Genomic DNA, 18,149 nt, shown 5'->3' on the forward strand with positions numbered 1-18,149 from the left:
AATGAAGAACTACAGTCTCAGTCAACTCTCCTAATAATACAAGTCTTGTCATAAAGTTGGGATTTTTTTTAAACAAATAAAGAACTCTCTCCTTCTCCTGTATCACCAAATCTCTTTCTCGCTTCCCACACCCTCCAACAATACATGTTTTAACAGAGCAGAGAATGATCTCATGAGAACTGTAAACCCAGCAAACTGATTCTACTAAGTTAACTATTTATCGCTTCTCCTTCCCTCACTCTTTTTCTACTTAATTTTCCCTCCATATTTTTTTAGAAGACATTCCCAAAGTTCAGAAAATAGGTCGAACTCAGCCTACAGGCACCATAAACACATAATATTACTTGTCCATGTGTGCGCTATTCCAGAATAACTGATACTAACCACATACACACAGAAACCAGCACTCCAATCTTCAAAATCGTGAGACTTGCTTAAAAATTCCATAATAAAGTTACTTATATACACACAGGTATATACGCACGTGTGCTTGTAGGTGCGCACAAGTTTACCATTCTTTATATAGTAGAGAATGCCAGAACTTTACCCTAATTTTTAAAACAATTAAAAAAAAATTCTCACATCATTATTTCTTCTATGTATTTTTAGTGAATATCACTGTATTACATCAGCAACAACTGCAAGAAAATTTTTTACTTCACAGAATTTTATATCTATTTTTAGACTGATGAATCAGAATATGCTAAGTATTTCTGAATTCACCATGATACAGAACATTTCTCAAATTCTACAAAGTGATAACAGTCAATAAAATAAAAAAAAATATAGAAACCTTTAACCCAAAAAAGAAACTTGACAGATGTCTACAAGTATCTCCATGGTTTTTTTGGAAGTAACAAAACGGTAACAAAAAAATCAGGGGTGAATTCCTTCTCCCAGCTAAGCTCACCAAAATCACAGAAACAGCACTCTGCCCAATTAAATAATTTACTCATAAACAGCAAACAACAAGGCAATATTGGCAGTAATATTTTAACTCAAATATCACTTCCTGTGTCATGGAGACAGTTCTGAAGTCTTTTCATGAATCAACTCACTGGTATAGTAGTCTCTTCATAAGTCACTTTAAAAGAGATATTCTACAAAATTGCACCCTTAGGTCTACATTGTGCTTAAAATATAGAGGTAACATACCCAATTACTGGACTGAAAATTTGCATTCCATTGCTGACTTCCACTACATATTCAGTAATGGAGATATATAGATAGATAGATAGATAGATATAGTCTCTGGAAAACTCCCACAACTTAAAAATTATAGTGTCCTAATTACCACATAGAAAATCACACAGACTAATTCCTCTACATCCACAAAACCAAAAACCACTCAAAAAATCTCTGATATGTGACCTCATATACTGCTGCATTTTCCCTGAGCAGATCAGATCCTTAAGAGGAGCTCCAGCCAACAGTATCACTTTTGTAAGGAAAAAGACCATACCTTCCAGTGAGCACCTTTATGCCATGTGCAGGGTTTGAATCCTCCAAAAGGAACCTCCTCACCTCTGTAGCATTTGCCATTTCCCCCTAATAATCACATACAGCTGGAGACTGGAAAGTCAGGAAACAATTAAAAGTTTCTAGGAGGAGAATCCACATTCAGAAAAAAAATTCCAGCTATATCATCTACTGATCATCAAAGCAATCTAGTGTAGTGAACTCTGTCATCACCAAAATATTTGTGGTCCTATCCAGAAAAGAACCCAACAAAAACTTTTAAACACACTTCTACAGTTACTAAAATTACCCATTTAGAAATTGGAAATGCCTTCTGTAACAGCAAAAATCGGTGACAATCAATTAGCTAAACAACCATGTAGAGAAAAAGGTTTTGAGAAACAAGAATGAAATATTTATTGGATGCTGAAGTATGTTCTGTTTGATGGCATCAATCTTCCTCAGTGAAAGTAAAATAGGCATTAGAAAGAATTTAGAAAAGAGTCTTGAAAATATTCAATTCACAGTTTTATAAAAAATGTAAAAAGTTGATTATTAGTATAGTAAGAAAATTAGAGTTGGGCTATAATTCCTCAAATGTCAGTGCAGAACTGGGAATTTCACTAGTACTCGGTATTCTACTTGTTCATTATTACCTTTGTACCATTAAGTTAACTTAAAATATGTTCTAACAACTAATGTACTGTGTTATTAACTGTTACAGTGTCAATGTGGTTTTGCTGTGAGATTTATCTTAATTAGTATATAAACTATTATTTAACAGCAGAATGCACATGAAGGACTCTGATAGTTTATAATAAGAAAACTATTCTTACAACGCCCTTTGGGAAATCCCAAAGAGAACTTTTCTATAACAAGAGCAATGGTGCAGAAAATCAGAAGAAAACAGTCTTTTACCCAACCATTGTGGATGAGACAGTGACAGCATATATCTCAGATATGTATTGACAGCATACATAAAATCAATATGATTCATGCCTGTCCAGGAAAAGAAGCTTATTTCACCAAAAAAGCAAATGTGAGTTGAAATAACAGAATTTTATATCAAATACAAGTTGGTAATTTTCACAGTCCTTTTGTCCTTGTATTTATTCTCTTCTAACTATTCAGATTTCTTTCACTTCTTCATATATAGAAGTTAGAAGTCCAAACTGTAGACAGCATTAAAGGAGAACCAGTTAAATAACTTCTAAGTTTTAAACATAATACATGTCTCTGAAACATCCATACCATAAACAATGAAAATCAGAAAACACTTCCAGGTGGCTGATGTTATTTGCTTTTTATCTGCTAAAAGAGAAGTGGCAAAGGGCATGATAGAAAAGAAGGGACGTGAGCTTGTAATTACACATTTTAAAGTTTATTCTAAGCACCTATGAAACAGAAAAATATAATACAATGAATTTTTCCTACTTTCAAAAACATAACGTATATTATTTTTTATATGTGAAAACATACGTTAAAACAAATATAAGAATTGTGGAAATCTTTCTTTATACCTAACAAAATTGACATTTGTCACACATGCATGAATAGTGTTTTGGCACTGTTTCATTTTCTCAATGTTTAGAAAGATCTGCAGGAGCAGGATAGTCATCCACATTATAAAAGATCACGGAAGAACGTGCAGAGAAAAGAAGGTATATTGACCATAGAATACCAAACTACAAATGTTGAAGATGTCATAGTAGGCATAAATATATAAAGACTTTGTTTGAGAAAGACTAGTAGTAAGAGGTATAAATGTACAAATGTATGATTTGAGCATTTTGGAAGAAGAAAGAGAGGGACAGTTTGTCTTATCTGTTTTTGATTTCGAAATTAAACCCATCTAATCAACTGAACAACAGACATTTCGGCTTTTTCCACAGTTAGTGCTCAGTGTACAATCCAAACGCAAGCAAATTAAAGCCTAGGCAGAAAATACTAGTTTATACATCATATTGCTGTAATTCAAAATAAGTGGAAACTCTTCCCAGATCTTTTATTAGTACTAAATGCTTTTACTTAGTTTCGATTTTATTTTAAGACAAGGACTCAATGGCTGTAATAAGAGAGATATTATCAACAGCTACTTTTCTATACCTCCTAGATATTATGTCTAACAAAGGAGAATATAAAAAATTTCTTTTAAATGTAAAAAATATTATGAATGTGATTATTCAGAATATTGAATAGATACTATATGTCTGGATAGAATCTAAATCATGATAAAAAGCACTGTATGATAAAATTTAGAACTATATTTTAAAGATAAAAATACATGTAGAACAAATATATTGGGATGGCAGCTAAAATATAATAAATTTTAAAATCCCTACATCACATAAGATATCCCTTTGTGACAGTACCAACAACCTACCCACACAGAAAGAAGAAACAGACCTAGAATGGTTACTGTAAAAGCAATATGCAGAATTTACACCCAAGCAAACTTTCCCATAAGTTCCCAGAGCAAATTCTCAAATTAATATCGACGTCCAGTACAAGAAGAGCAAAATGCTTTGGGCGCTAAGACACACAAAGAAAAGAATAGGGAAGAGAGAAAAATGGGCAAAACTAGACAGTTCCCAAAAGAAAAGGAACACTGAAAATTCTGATGTGTAACAAGAAATATCTTGATCTGGATGTTTAATCATGAAATATTTTACAATACTTGAAGGAAAAAATATTTTGAAACCAAAATAAGTCATGATATTATGTATTCCTGCATTGAGCCCGATGTCTCACTGCAACATGTCATGCATATAAAACTGAGAAACTAACTTTTGTTTGGTGGTGTCCTGCTTCGCTTGGCAGTGTTTATTGCATGTTTTCTCAAGTTGTAAAAACTAGATTCAGAAAAAAGAAAACTATAATCTTGTACTAATGATACAGACAAACTCAAAGTTCATCATATTTGATGAGGAAAGTGCTGTAATACTCTCTAAGAAGCAATGTGCACTGGGAAATTAGAGGAAATCATGATGGAAATGATGATGCCAACGTAATTCATGCTACATTTATGACGCCCATCAACTTACTACTTATTACACTCCAGGAAAAAAAAATACAAAATTACCCTGTGGCACACTGTAGTACAGCGGTATTTGGGGGGGGGGTTGTTGGCTGGTATTTTGTTAATATGGTGTATGTGGTTATGGAACATTTTCATGTAAAGCTTCTCAACAAGAGACTGAAAAAAACTTGTCCAATTTTTTAATGTAGAAGTAAATGAAAGAAGATCTGGATTGGGGAACATTTAGTCTGATAGACTAGACCAGAAAAATTAATCAAAAGTAGCCATCTTCAGTGCAAGTTGCAGGAAATATTTTCATTTTGTATTATATTTTAATTGAGTTCACAAATTTTATACCTTACTTTGAATTCTAAACTTCCTTAGCTGATCTTATTGCCTTGAAAAATTCTGTACACATGTATCCTGAACATGGAAAAACGTATCTTAAATGGATAAGCAACCCAATGAAATTAGTAACAATAAGCACATGCTTAAATGAAAGTACCTTCCATAACCAGGTTCACAGGTGATTAGAATATACATACCATTACAAATTGCCAGTGCAAGAGGAAGGTCCCTGTTAACGAAAACGTATGATCTAGAGAGCTAGAAAAGAAATTTTTTAATGCTGTTGTTGCTTTTGTTTAACTGAAAGAGGATAAAGTATTGCTCAAATCTTAGTCAAAACTAATTGTTTTTGCAGAAGTACTGTAGGAAACCATTTTGGAACCTATAGCTGGTAATGCACATCCTACACTCTGGCTTTGATGTTTCCAGTGTAAATTGTCATTATTATTTATATAAGAACTAGTTTTTGCATTAATGAGAAAGTTAATTATGCACACTCTACTAAGCAGCTTCCAAATGGATATAATTAATTATCTATAAAGATACTGAACATTTCACATACAGTAGATTGTAGGAAAGGTACTTTCATTATAAGACCTATTTTCTGCACCTTCAAACTTTACCCTTCACAATTCCTCTTTGGGTTTTTAATTCTGTGCTTTATCCTACCCCAAATGCCTTGTCACTTGTTGGTGGAAATCTTTGTATTAAGTTGTTTTCTGCACTCCTGTTCACTTTCACATATGAATTTACTATTATTTATACGTTGTTTGTATGATGTGACATTCAAAATTTATTTTATGCAAGAAAAAAAAAATTCTTACATACAGATTGTATATTTTCCTGTAAGTATCTAAGACAAAAATATTTCTAAAATTGTGTAGTGTCTCAAAGTAATCATAGGATTTTGCCAAAGCGCTTTAGAAGTTTTTTCCATGGTTAGCTTGTCTAATACCAATCATAGTACCAATTTAACTTTTAACATTTTATCACACAGATATCACCTGTAATACAACCTGACAAATCAAAAGGTCAGTCTGGCTCAGAGTATATAGAAATAAATAAAATTGAAATGTTAAATGGAACACATGGAGAATATTATGAGGAATTCAAATTTCAGAAGTCAGGGATTACATGTGAAAATATAGACTATTGAAATTTTGAGACTTAATTTTCTAATTCATGTGTCAGAAAAATAATTAAAAAGAGGAAAAGACTTTTATTTGGCAAGTGTTTTCAATGAAGCTGGAACTGTAAATTATGTTAATAAAATACTTTCCTTAAAGTTCAAGCATGAATACTGAATCTACAGTCCCCTACACACTACACATTTGATTATTATAGTACAGGAGGTTTGAAAATTCATTTTATGTTGAAGTCATTTTAGTGAGTCAGAGGAAGGGTTAACTGTATAACTGATTATCTTTGTACACAGGAGATAATTTACAGGATCAGGATGGAACAGAGATTAGGTTCCAAGTACGCTTCAGGTCTGATATCAAATGGGAACCAGACACTATACTGAATGGCACCACAATTTCATAAGCTATGCTCACACTGCCTGAGTTCAAATGTTACAGCAGCCTTGTTGGTGTGTCATTATAGTGATATCCTTAGATCACAGGCAGGTCATGGGACAGAACTGTGCCTCGGGAGCATTCCTGTGACAGCATCTCAGTCTGGAATCCCAGGCTGGGATGATGCTCTTAAACCTACTTAAACACAGATGAAAACAACCACTGTGTAAAAATACAAGCCTACTATCAGAAACTAGGAAGATATAGCTGAGCCACTTTTTTCAACCAATAGAGTCCAGTTGGGCAGCAAAAGCTCCCTACTAAAAGCAGAAATGGGATCTAAAAGACAGCATCTGTGTCTAAATCCTACCAGAAGAAACTTTTGATCTGAAATGGTGATAAATGACTCTTTTCAACCTTTCAGTTTGGTTACTGGATACAGAGTCAGAATTAGATTTAAAGATAAAAATTTGTGTATCAAACTGTAATAATATTTAGGGTATCTGGAAACACTTCACGTTAATCTATAAAATACCTACCACATATTTGAACCATAAGTCCATATAGGTATATATTAAAAGTTATCTCCTGAACTTCTCTGAATGGTGGATCTCTTTTGGTGCCTTTTAAATAATTTAATTTTCAAAGTTTATTCTTTTTTAACTGTTTGTTTTGTTGGGTTTTCAGGTTAAATTATGTACAGACAACAACTGACTAAATTTGTATCAATTTTCTACCATTGACAGGAAATATCACTATGGGTAAACTACAAAAGCTTTGACTGTATTAAGATAGTTTGTGATCATCTACTTCAGTCTTCTCCCATCAACTGCCCATAAATTGCTTCATGAGTATTCACTTTTTTAGTTTATTAGTGCAATTGGTTAGTAACAGACAGATGGCATAAACAATTGTTTATGTGTAGTGAGCAGATGATTTATATTTGAAGAGGGCTACACTTTCTAGCACAAAAATATATAAACATTCTCTCTTAATAAGCTTTTTAAAGACAGGTTTTCACATTTTTATTAAAAGTAAATTAAATTTGTAATTACCATTTGTACTTAGTGATTTTCATTAGATTTTTTTCTTCTTTATGATTAATCCTATGCTAAATAGAGGAAGATTCTAAGAATAATCTCAGCATCTAAGATAAAGTTCTAAAGAGTCAGACATAATAATGAGTATTACTTTAAAATATAGTGACTAAACATTGGTAACTAAAACAAGAAACTCCCACCCCTATCACAAATTCTCTACTTTCCTGAATTTTGCATAGCACAATCAATTAGGTTTTCTGTTTGCCTCCACTGAGCAAATACAGAAATAATTTTGCTAGTGGATGATGATAAAGAATCCCATTTTCTGTTATCAGTTACAATTCTACAGACCATTCTATTAATGAAGAAATGCAACTCATTTCAGAATGAATTGAAGGAGCGTTTAGCCTAAAAGTTTCAGAGAACAATGAATAAAAACATACTGCTTTTCAGCATTAAGTTAAAGGAATATATTCAGTCTGTTTATTCACGTAACACATTTAAAACCTGAGTACACCTTAGTGTTAAAACCTAAAGCCATGAGACTATCATTTAGCTGAATCTATAATCTCCTGTTCTGTGCTGTGAATATTTACAAATTCATATACAGGTGATAACTAGTGATCCACCCAGTAAAATCACTTCTGTCAGAATATATTTCACATACTTCAAAATTGCTTTGCATGGTAATGTTTACTTTCTTTCTCCTAGCTTCTTTCTCTGTGTAGTCAGTAGAGTTTCCCTTCTGTATGTTGCATAAAGTCAGCTAGGTTCAAAATACATCAGGAAAGATTTTACTGAGATCTTTATATCGTGACATTCTGCCAACATTTTAGAAAGGGGCTTCAAATAAATATTCTAACTTACTCTGTGTATCTGACACATGCATGCTGATAGGAGAAATGCATTTATGGTAGAATTCTTTATAACAGGAGAGAGACTCCAGTGCTTGACCAATCAAGAGATTAATTTACTAGATATGTTGGTACTCAGTTTCTGAAGGAATACAAAATATATTGGTAGAGTTGATAAAGAAAACTTTCCAATTAATGTAATCCCATGTGTATTTCTACATCGATCATACTATCCCATACATTGCAGAGTGTTCCAGGGTTGCTTCTTGTATCTTGTATCTAATCTTGTATCTTTTAGATCTCTGACATTTGGTTTTCATCTTATGGATGTCAAACTCTTCTCTTTTCAGAGACAACTTTCTCCTTCATATAGATAGACATCTTAACAGTGTCCACAGAAGAAATGAACTCCAATGCAGGAAGCAGATTTAACCTGTTCTTCCATTATTAAGATGACTCCTTTTTACCAGAAGATCCTGAGAGCACAAACTACCATATCGCTGACTGTGTAGTCCACACAGAAGATTAAAATGCACCAAAGAGAAAATAACTTCAATCAAAATACTTTCAAAGTTCAATAAACTAGTAATATCATCCAGAAAACTATCATTTTGTCATAGTAAGTATTTCAAGAAATAAGCCTATTAAGCTGAGATTCAGCTGAAGGATAACAAAAACTCAACTCTGCAATACTTAAATTTAATAACACGCTCAGCCAAATGCAAAATTCCATTTTCTGCTAGATCAAAATTTAATTGTTCCACTTCATTATTTGATAATAATGGAGCATTCTATTAAAAGGCTTATTTATTATTGTTTTTCTTCGACTACTACTCAAAAACTCCAGTGTAACACCCTCCCTCTCTATAAAGTTCAGAAGATAATGTAATATTATTTAATGGACGTAAAGGTAATTCTCCTAAAAAACTCATTTTTGCAACATAATATCACCTCACTAAAACAAGTATTTCCAAATTACTTCAAAGAGATTGCTTACACATAGAAAAGTTAGCAGAACTGGAGCCAGAGATAAGCAGATGACATTTACTCACTTCTGTTCACATCCTGCATTCCTGCATTCTACCTGATTACATTAATGAAATATCTGTGTGAGAGATGACTTGTAACTCCCTGAAACAGGGCCTCAGAGAAACAGGACTGCAAGAAAAAACAACCTGAGAGAGATATGGGATGAGGGGGAGCAGAGGCCCTCCAAGCTGAGGAATGGCTCAGACACTCGCAAGTAATGAAACTATAGTCATGGGGTGAATAGTGTGGAGTTTGGAGCTGATAAGGCTGCCTGGATAGCACAAGATGCAGCTGGAGGAGGGAGCCCTGTGAAGGCTCTGCGCTGGTGCATCTTATAAAGTTTCAAAGGCCATCTGTCCAGTGAATGACCTTTTCTTCATTATTGGTGAAATGCATATTAAAGTTGACTAATATATACTAATACTAATATACTATACTAATATACTAATAAAGATTAACAAGATCATGCTAATTACATCCCATGAAGCACCTTACCCCTCCCCATACATGGGATACATAGGTATGCGGGTCAACCTAGGGGATGGAGCCATGGGAACTGTGTATAAATTGAGAGGGTTGAAGAGTGAAATACAGAAAGAAAAAAGAAGTGAAGAAGATGAATGCATTCCTGATGAACTCGGACGGGACCAACACAGGAACCTGGACCAGCGATCTCTATTTCTCTATTCTCTCTATCTCCGTCCTTTTCTTTTTCCCCTTTTCGCTCACTACCATTAGGTAATGCAAGGCATCATATATTGCTTGCCATAACTCGTTATATACTTAGCCAATTATTGTGTATCCAATTAGTTCACTGTGGGAAGTCAATAAATGTCTGGACTTTGAGAGTTGTCTCACTGTTGTCCACTCCTTTGGGAATGTACAAACTTAAGTCCCTTGACTCCCTTGTCCGAGTGGGACGTGACAATCTGTTAGCACAACAAAATATGCTATGCCCAATAGACCAGTTTAAGGCCACTTACATGTTGAAATTATTAACCAGTTTACAATGCTAACAACACATAAAATACACATTTTCTAAATCAGTATTCTGCTTAAAGGTACTACTGAAAACACTGAAATAGCTAAGTTACATTCATGATTGCAGTGACTTACCCTGGTAGAAGAATTCACCAAGGAACCATTCAGATTGCCAGTGTTGCACTTGAAATTCAAATGTTGATCAGGATGGTGATTTGCTTCCCAGCTTCCCAAATCATGCACCACTGACTTGTCATAATTTGCAGATACTTTCTGGAAGGCAGTGCAAGTCATTCCTGTGAAACTAGATGGCTTGATCATAAAGGCCTCCAGAGCAATATTACGAGATACCTGTGGAAACATCAAGAAGCAGATGTATTGCTAACTCATTAAGCGCAATTGCATTATTATACATGCATTGTATAGATATGCATATGTATATGCATTACTGTATATACTTTATAAAGGATGGTGCATGCACACACTTCTATACATATTCATAGGGTAAGAAAGAAAATAGAACTTATTTTAAAAACTGATCTAGAATTCTACAGTAGCATAGCGGGTTTCCTTGAATCTTCTTTAGGAATGTATTGGTTTATATCATTATTATATCAGTTTCGCAACTGTGTTACTATCAGCTTCAATGGAATCAATCCTGTTTTAAAGCAATACAGTTATAAAGTGAACTAGCAACAGCAGAAGTAGAAAAAGGATGTGCTTTGTACCTCTGAAATGAAACGGAAAGCTTCTTAGCTACTCGGTGGATGGACTAGGTTTTTACAGACCTTGTTCAGTTAGAATATTGAACATGACTACATGGTTCAATGCAACACCGTGTTAAAGGTCTTTGGCCTACCCTTTAGTGAGGTGATGTGTCTAGATGGAGATTGTAGCACAGTGCAGATAAATGTATCTCTATCCTTGAACTAGTATGCTCATTTCAGCACAGTCCTGTGCATGAGATAAATAGCTCATGCATAATCAGGCTGACTAGCTTAGACTGGCACCACACTGATTGGACTATATGGTTTCTCCTTCCAGGCATGGATTGTTTAGTGATCTGTGAGTGTATGTATTTTGCACATTGATTGCAATGTAAAGGTACCTGAGTCAAGCCACAAACTAGCAGGTTTATCAGAAGGATAAATGTAAAAATATGTCAATCTTGTATTACTCTACTTTGTTTCTGTTATGCAAGCTAGCAACACAGAAGTACCTTATATCCACTTTGTAAAAATTGGTGTGAAACCCTTAGAATTTGGGGCATCCTTCTGAGAGGAAATTACTTCACTGAGGAAAATCACATTAATTCATACTAATAAATGAATCTAAAGAAAATGTTTTGCATAGACAAATAAAGGGCGGGATAGAGGGTAGCCTAACTGTGTAAAAGTCACGGTACCAGAACAAATTAAAACTTAGCATGAAACACAGTGTATGACTTGCTGGTTCTCTTTTGAACTTATGAAATGTTTTTCAAATGCACCTTCTTCAATCACTGATGATTCTGCATATGTCCAGAATGAAAGTACTGAAGTCTCATTAAGCAATTCATTTTACTTTTTGTCAAAATTAGACAAAATCTAGAAGCTTTCGGTATATTTTTTATACTTTTTATGTAAGAGGAATATATATATTACTTTTAAAGTAGAAGTAGCCTTAAGATTCTTTTCAGTTGTTTCTAAATTTGTAAACCACCCCTATTTTAGATTAAATTTCCACCTCTTCTGTCCTTGCCTGAAGATTTTTTTTCTACACTTGAATAAAAATGCCAAAGATCATCAAGAATCAACTATTTTTTATATTAAAAGTCCAGTGGCTGTTTATTGAAAAGTCCTAAAACGGAAACTAGGTTTATCTAGATAAATTTTTATACCAGCTGTAGATAGCCTTTCAAGGAGTTAAAAAGTTTATTGCTTGCAGAATACTATTATCCATATCACAGGAATCAAGCTGCCTGACTCAGTTAAACTCCTGTGCGGTAACATGTTTTCTTTAATCTTGGGAAAAGCCATTTAATTATTTACAACTTCATGTTTCCTGCTGTAGAATGGGCATAACACTACTTCCCTATTTCACATTTGTGAGGTGGCGGTGAATAAGACATTTGCCTGATAACGTTGTAATGAGGATTCAAGTCATTTCACAACAGTAAACCCTATTTTAAAAATTTTGATTATTAAAGTCTTTAAACACTTGGGGTTTTCCACTCTCAAAATATACCTGTAAAGGCTTGACAATGTTCAGTGTGAACATGCCACCCTCAGCATATAGAAACAGATGAGAAAATGCAAGGTAAAACAGTGTTCATTATGTAGGATTTTAAAATTAACTACAAAATGGATACAGATTAACTCAGAGCAAAATTATCCATGGAAACAAGCCACAGTCAGGTGCATGTCATGAAAAAACATAACCTAATCTTGTCTCTAGGCAGTACAGATACAGAAAATGATAATTTGGTGTCCATTTCATAAACCTCAGATAAAGGTACCACTCAGCAGAAGGACCAATGGGGATCGTTACATGGGTAAACTGAGAGCAGTGCTGAAGGCTGCAAAGACTGAGAGCACAAACAAAAAGCCACCTTGCAATTAGCCTAAAATATTCAGACAGTCTCACTGGCTGAAGAATAAAATGAAAACTCTTCAGGGGTGCGTTTTAAAACTGTTGCACACGCCTGAGACAGGACCACTGACATAAGATTTATCATCAGCAGGAAGTACTCCTTTTCAAACTGCACATCTGACATGTATACACAGAAATAAAAGCAGGAGAGAAGCAGTGCCTCAGAACAACACTGAAGGGAACATAATTTGGGGGCGCTGAGGCATACAGATCCACCCTGGGAGCTCTCAGTTGCCTAGGACACCCTCCGCCTCTCTGGCTGCTCCCAGGGCCTCTGAGGGTCCAAGTGTCAAGCTGAGGCTCCTCCAAGGCCTCACCTGAACTCCCAGGTGGCTTCATCGAAGCCTGGCCACCAGCCCTGTTGCCACAGGCCCACCACTGACCTGGGGCCAGTCTCCTCACCATGGCCTGGCCTGGCAACCACTGGGCTGCAGCTGGGCCCAGTTACCACCTCTGGGCTTGACCTTCACCCTGATCTGCTGCCTCGTGTTTCCTCCTGGTCTCATCATCACCGAGGATGTGCCCAGGGGTTGGGGCTGCCCCCAGCCACCGCAGCCTGTCCTACTCTCCAGCTGGGGGCAGTGGGACTGGCCTTAGCTAGGGAGACACTGGCCCTTGCGGAATCCTGACATGAACCTTATGTCTATATGACTTCTCTAAGAAACACTAAATATATAATTTAAAAAAAAAAAATATATCATTATCTAATATTTGAAAGTTGCTACTGGCAGTTCTTCTTGCAGCATGTTTGGTGTGCTATCTGACAGCAAGGGAGAACTAAGAAGATCGAAACAAAGGTATCCATCCTGGTGTTTTTCTGACCTTGAAATTAGTCATTCCACAGCCTCATGGAACTGGAAAAACATTTTTGTCTTACAAAAACGATGTAGGAGTAACAGTCATGGCTCCCAAGTAGCTTTTTAATGTACAGGGAACAGAGTCATGCATATGTTATACGACTGACACAGTTTATGGAAGTTTTTTTTCAGGAATTGTATTATAAGCTAGTGGCTACCTAAGCTTTGGAGGTTTTACTTGCTGTTGTTTAAAATAAAGAAAGCAGATGCAATTTCTGTGAGACAGTTTGTTGGCTGGCCTCCCAAAGGAACAGAAGTGTTTGGTATTGCATGAGATGACACCAGAAAAACTCCACAGCTTTGTTTATTTACAAATTGCACTCAACAGTAAACTAATTCTCCTACAGAAAACTATAAGAAGCAAAAAGATAAAGCATGGCAAAAAGGTTACTGACACAGATCTACATTTGAGTACACAGAATTGCTGTTTACAATAATGTCAACAGCTTCCTGAAGCAGTGACAAGAAAAAAGAAAGACCTTTGGCGCTTGACATTTATAAGAAATTTAAGTATAAAGCAACAGAGCCTTCCTAGCTGTCACATTGCAAGATACTTCTAGAAGGCACATTATTGTCTCCATGTATTTTATATAAATATTTTTAGCAAATTTGATTCTTTTATGTAAATGGAAATTAAATAAAAAACTTCCTTTAGAAAACAGTCTAAGAAAAAACATACTTTTGTCTTTGAAACACTGCTTTTCTAAAAAATATACAGTGAAGGAACTAAGGCCATTATGCCTATAATTCATCTCAGCCTATAATTCCTTTTTTTTTTCTGTTATGCCTTATCGCTGTAATTGAACTCACTTTTAAATAGCGTGTTCATATAAATGTAGCGGACAATTGAGAGAATAATAAAGGTTGTTTAAAATCAAGACAGCAAGCAAACCAGTCCAAGAAACGATAAGGCTTTAAAATATTTATCTAAAATTCAAAAAGGATGAGTTTCAAGCTTCTGATTTAGATGCATTTCTGCTACTTAGATGTTGGAACCAACAAAAAACCCAGTTTCTTAGTGTCCAAATGAAAATCCCTCTGTATCTAAGTGACAAATTCAGGTAGGTGAAGGCCAACAAATAAGAATAATTATTTCATGCTGTTACAGTTTGCTTCTAAAAAACTAAAACTAACCACAAACTAGTAATCTTTATGAGAAATACACCTTTTTTGATAATTTTCTAAATGCTTTAAGCAAGTATTGTCTAGAATCCTCTCTGAAAGGCATATTAAAATCTTCAAGCAACAAGGGAGCACGTTGCTTTCCTCATTAAAAATTTCAGTCACTCAACTTGGACCTTTCAAAATAAACCCATATACTATAGTGACAAGAACAATAGAAACTGACTGAATACTAACACTAGAAAGGTAGTGTTGTGAGAATCCATTGTAAGAATAATTACAATAAATCAAAGTCAAGAAAAAACAGTTTTTAATACCATGAGTGATACTCAAAAAAATAATTTGGTCTTCCAAATAGAATTCAGGAGAAGAAAAAAAACAAATCACAGAATTCAAGTATATCTACATAAACTAGCTATGCTGTGTAACTGGCTTACACAATCTCTCTTCTCTATATACTAGTTGGTTGTAAAAATTGTAAAGAAAAATGACATGTTTAAAACAAATTCTGACGAAAAGCTTTGTAATACCTTTGATATAACTTGAATATTGCTGGTCAGTATTTGACTTGCAATGTGTTCCACACATCGTACAATCCTGGTGCAGGCTTTGTCTTCCTTTTGAGCCATCCACAACACATGGTCATCAACCAACATTATATTGCTGGCAATTTCAACAAGAGCATCGCCAATCTGGAAGAGAAAAAAACCCAACAAACCCAAAATGGCATTGTCTGGAAAACACAAAAACAGGAAGTGTACAGGAGAGTACAAGTAAAACTAGGCACCTTATTTCTCTTGGTAATCACCATTCAAAGACGGTTTTGAGTCTATTAAGAAAATTAAATGGACTGAAAAATAAAGACCAAGAAAAGAGAGGTGCAACTAACTTCAAGGAAAAGCTTTTTTTATTCACAATTTTAAAGCTGAGTCTCTCACTGGGCAATAAATGGAATCCCAGAATTATCACCCTCTTTCTTAAACTAATTAAAATTGTCCTCTAAAGAACTGCTTCATGTTTAATCAAAGGACCTTGGGGAAAAAAAAAAAAGAAAAAAAAAAGGGAAAATATATTTGAAAGACATTTTTGTTACAGACATAGTGGGATAAATTTGAGATATAACTCAGGTGCTGATAGAAACCTATATCATCTCATCGGTATACAGAAAGTGTGGGCTTATAGATTTGGATGTTTTAACATTTAACATTCACTCTTGTGGATAACCCAAAGTGATAAATCTTTGATTTGCCAGATGACATTTTACAGATTTCGGTAAGTATGACTATGTGTTTCAATTTTTTGTTAGTATATTACATTCAGAAAGAATAAACATCACTGTGAATAGTTTTTTGTGATTATTTCAAATTTAAATGCAAATACTTATTTTCTTAAATTCTAACACTTGAGTGAGATTTCAAAATTAACATTACCACATTACCATTATTTTTGAAGACAAAGGTATGCCAAAGATATACAAAGTTGTCACGAATAAACCTGAATATAAAGGTATAGAGAAGAGAAAAAATGACTGAAAGAAATATAGCTAAAGAAAAGTTCAAAAGGCTAAGAAGTCAAACTAATAGAAACAGAAAAATAAAAAAAATACACAGACAATTCAGTGGGAAGGAAGAAAGAAATTCAGCAACAGTGAGAAAGGTCTAAGGAATGATGGAGGTTATGAAGTTAGTTCTGCATTTTCGATAAAAAATACATAAATTTCACATGCATTGCAAGGGACACAGAAATAATGAGACTATATGTGAAATTTTATGTGACTGTTCCTGAAATATTTTATCTATTTTTGAGAACATAATTACTAGATAATTCTAGATGGCTTTTGACAATGTGACAGAGTGACAGAGTTATTGATACAATGAATAATAATAAAACACATTAAGAGACTGGAGTGATTTGTGAGAAACTATTAACGCATACACCAATCACCTAAGCAGTAACTTACTGAGGGCATAACAATAGTCTATAAATATACAAAAGGAGAGAAATAAGAAAAGGAAGTAATCTATATCATAATTAAATGCATTAATGAAAAGTAAAGGCGTGGCATTAAAAAATACAAAAATTTGGGCTAATATGTGTATATCTTCCTGGCAAAAAGTTCCTGCAAAAATTGCAAATATGTCCCCAGTGCAGCTGTTGAAGGTCTCTTGTTTGAGACGTGAACGACCAGATGTACCAAAGTACCACTAACTTGTATAAAAATGAATAATCCTGTGCTGACTGGGAGAGGCACTCCCCAGAGAGGTTGTACAGCGACTGTACTAGTTTAGCTAAAATGGTTTTAAAATTATTCTGATAAATCACAGAAAACCTCTGTGTACATATTTTCATTTATTTCTAATGGTTTTATATAACTGTAGTTTCAGCTGCTAGTCAATTGAAAACTAATATACCTTTGTTCATGTGTTGCCTTGTACTAAGTAAAGGTCAATCCTATTTATAATTACATGAGTGCAGTCTCATGTGAAACTACTGACACTTTAACTTCATGTGTATTTTTGTATCTTATGAGTGACAGTTAAGAAATGGGAGTTAGCAAAGAGCTCAATGAATGAGGAATCTACTTGGTGAACCTGAGAGAGAGGGAAGGTGCAAAGTTCAGAATAGAAGGAGGAAACAGACAAATTAGGAGAAATGTTCTAAATTATGAAAACAATAAGGGATTACAAAATAAGAGTTTGAAATAAGTGGTGGAGATGGAGATTTTTGATACCAAAGCCCAGAAACTGAAACCTACTTGAAAGGTGGAAGAAATCAATTAAAAGATTAGAGATGGTGCTCACTTTTAATGGATAATGCATCAGCTGCTAGAAAAATAAAGAGGCTTTATAGTAAATCCAACAGTTGCTTTTGGATGGTAAATTTTTGTTTTGTCAGAAAACAGTAAGACCTTATTAGGATTTTGAAATACAGTTGTAGCTTTGAAACATGATTCTTGGAGAGCACTTAATAATACACTTTAGGTCTGGCATATAATGATGAAATTGAAGTTGAAGGCTTTCTCAAATTGGCACTAAAATGTTAACTGTTACAATCCCCAGAGCCAGAATGGAATGACTATTGCCAAACCAAAAGAAAACAAATGTTTTAACTATAGCTATTATATGTACAAAAATTATAGGTTATGAAATCTTTATGCAAGCAGTTACTCTGAAAATTAACAGTAAAAACTATGATGAACATTGCTGCTCTCTATAAAAACCTATTTTTCCCATAGGATTTGCATAACTTTCTGATTAGATTTCCCTGTAAAAATGACATATATTATGCTAAAA

General features: G+C 34.3%; 1 protein-coding gene across 3 annotated transcripts in view; it reads right to left on the reverse strand.

Annotated features, from left to right (window-relative positions):
• The window catches only part of ADGRA1 (adhesion G protein-coupled receptor A1), a 284,883-nt gene that overhangs the window by 117,590 nt on the left and 149,144 nt on the right, over window positions 1-18,149 (reverse strand). For all 3 annotated transcript variants that reach the window (XM_074875014.1, XM_074875013.1, XM_074875015.1), the window contains 2 exons: window positions 15,387-15,548; window positions 10,382-10,597 (listed from right to left, as the gene is read on the reverse strand). In XM_074875014.1, coding sequence (XP_074731115.1) covers window positions 10,382-10,597; window positions 15,387-15,548 — 378 coding nt within the window. The remainder of the gene's footprint in view (window positions 1-10,381; window positions 10,598-15,386; window positions 15,549-18,149) is intronic.

Source organism: Strix uralensis, chromosome 7 (assembly GCF_047716275.1).
Source record: "Strix uralensis isolate ZFMK-TIS-50842 chromosome 7, bStrUra1, whole genome shotgun sequence".
In the NCBI taxonomy this organism is placed as follows: domain Eukaryota; kingdom Metazoa; phylum Chordata; class Aves; order Strigiformes; family Strigidae; genus Strix; species Strix uralensis.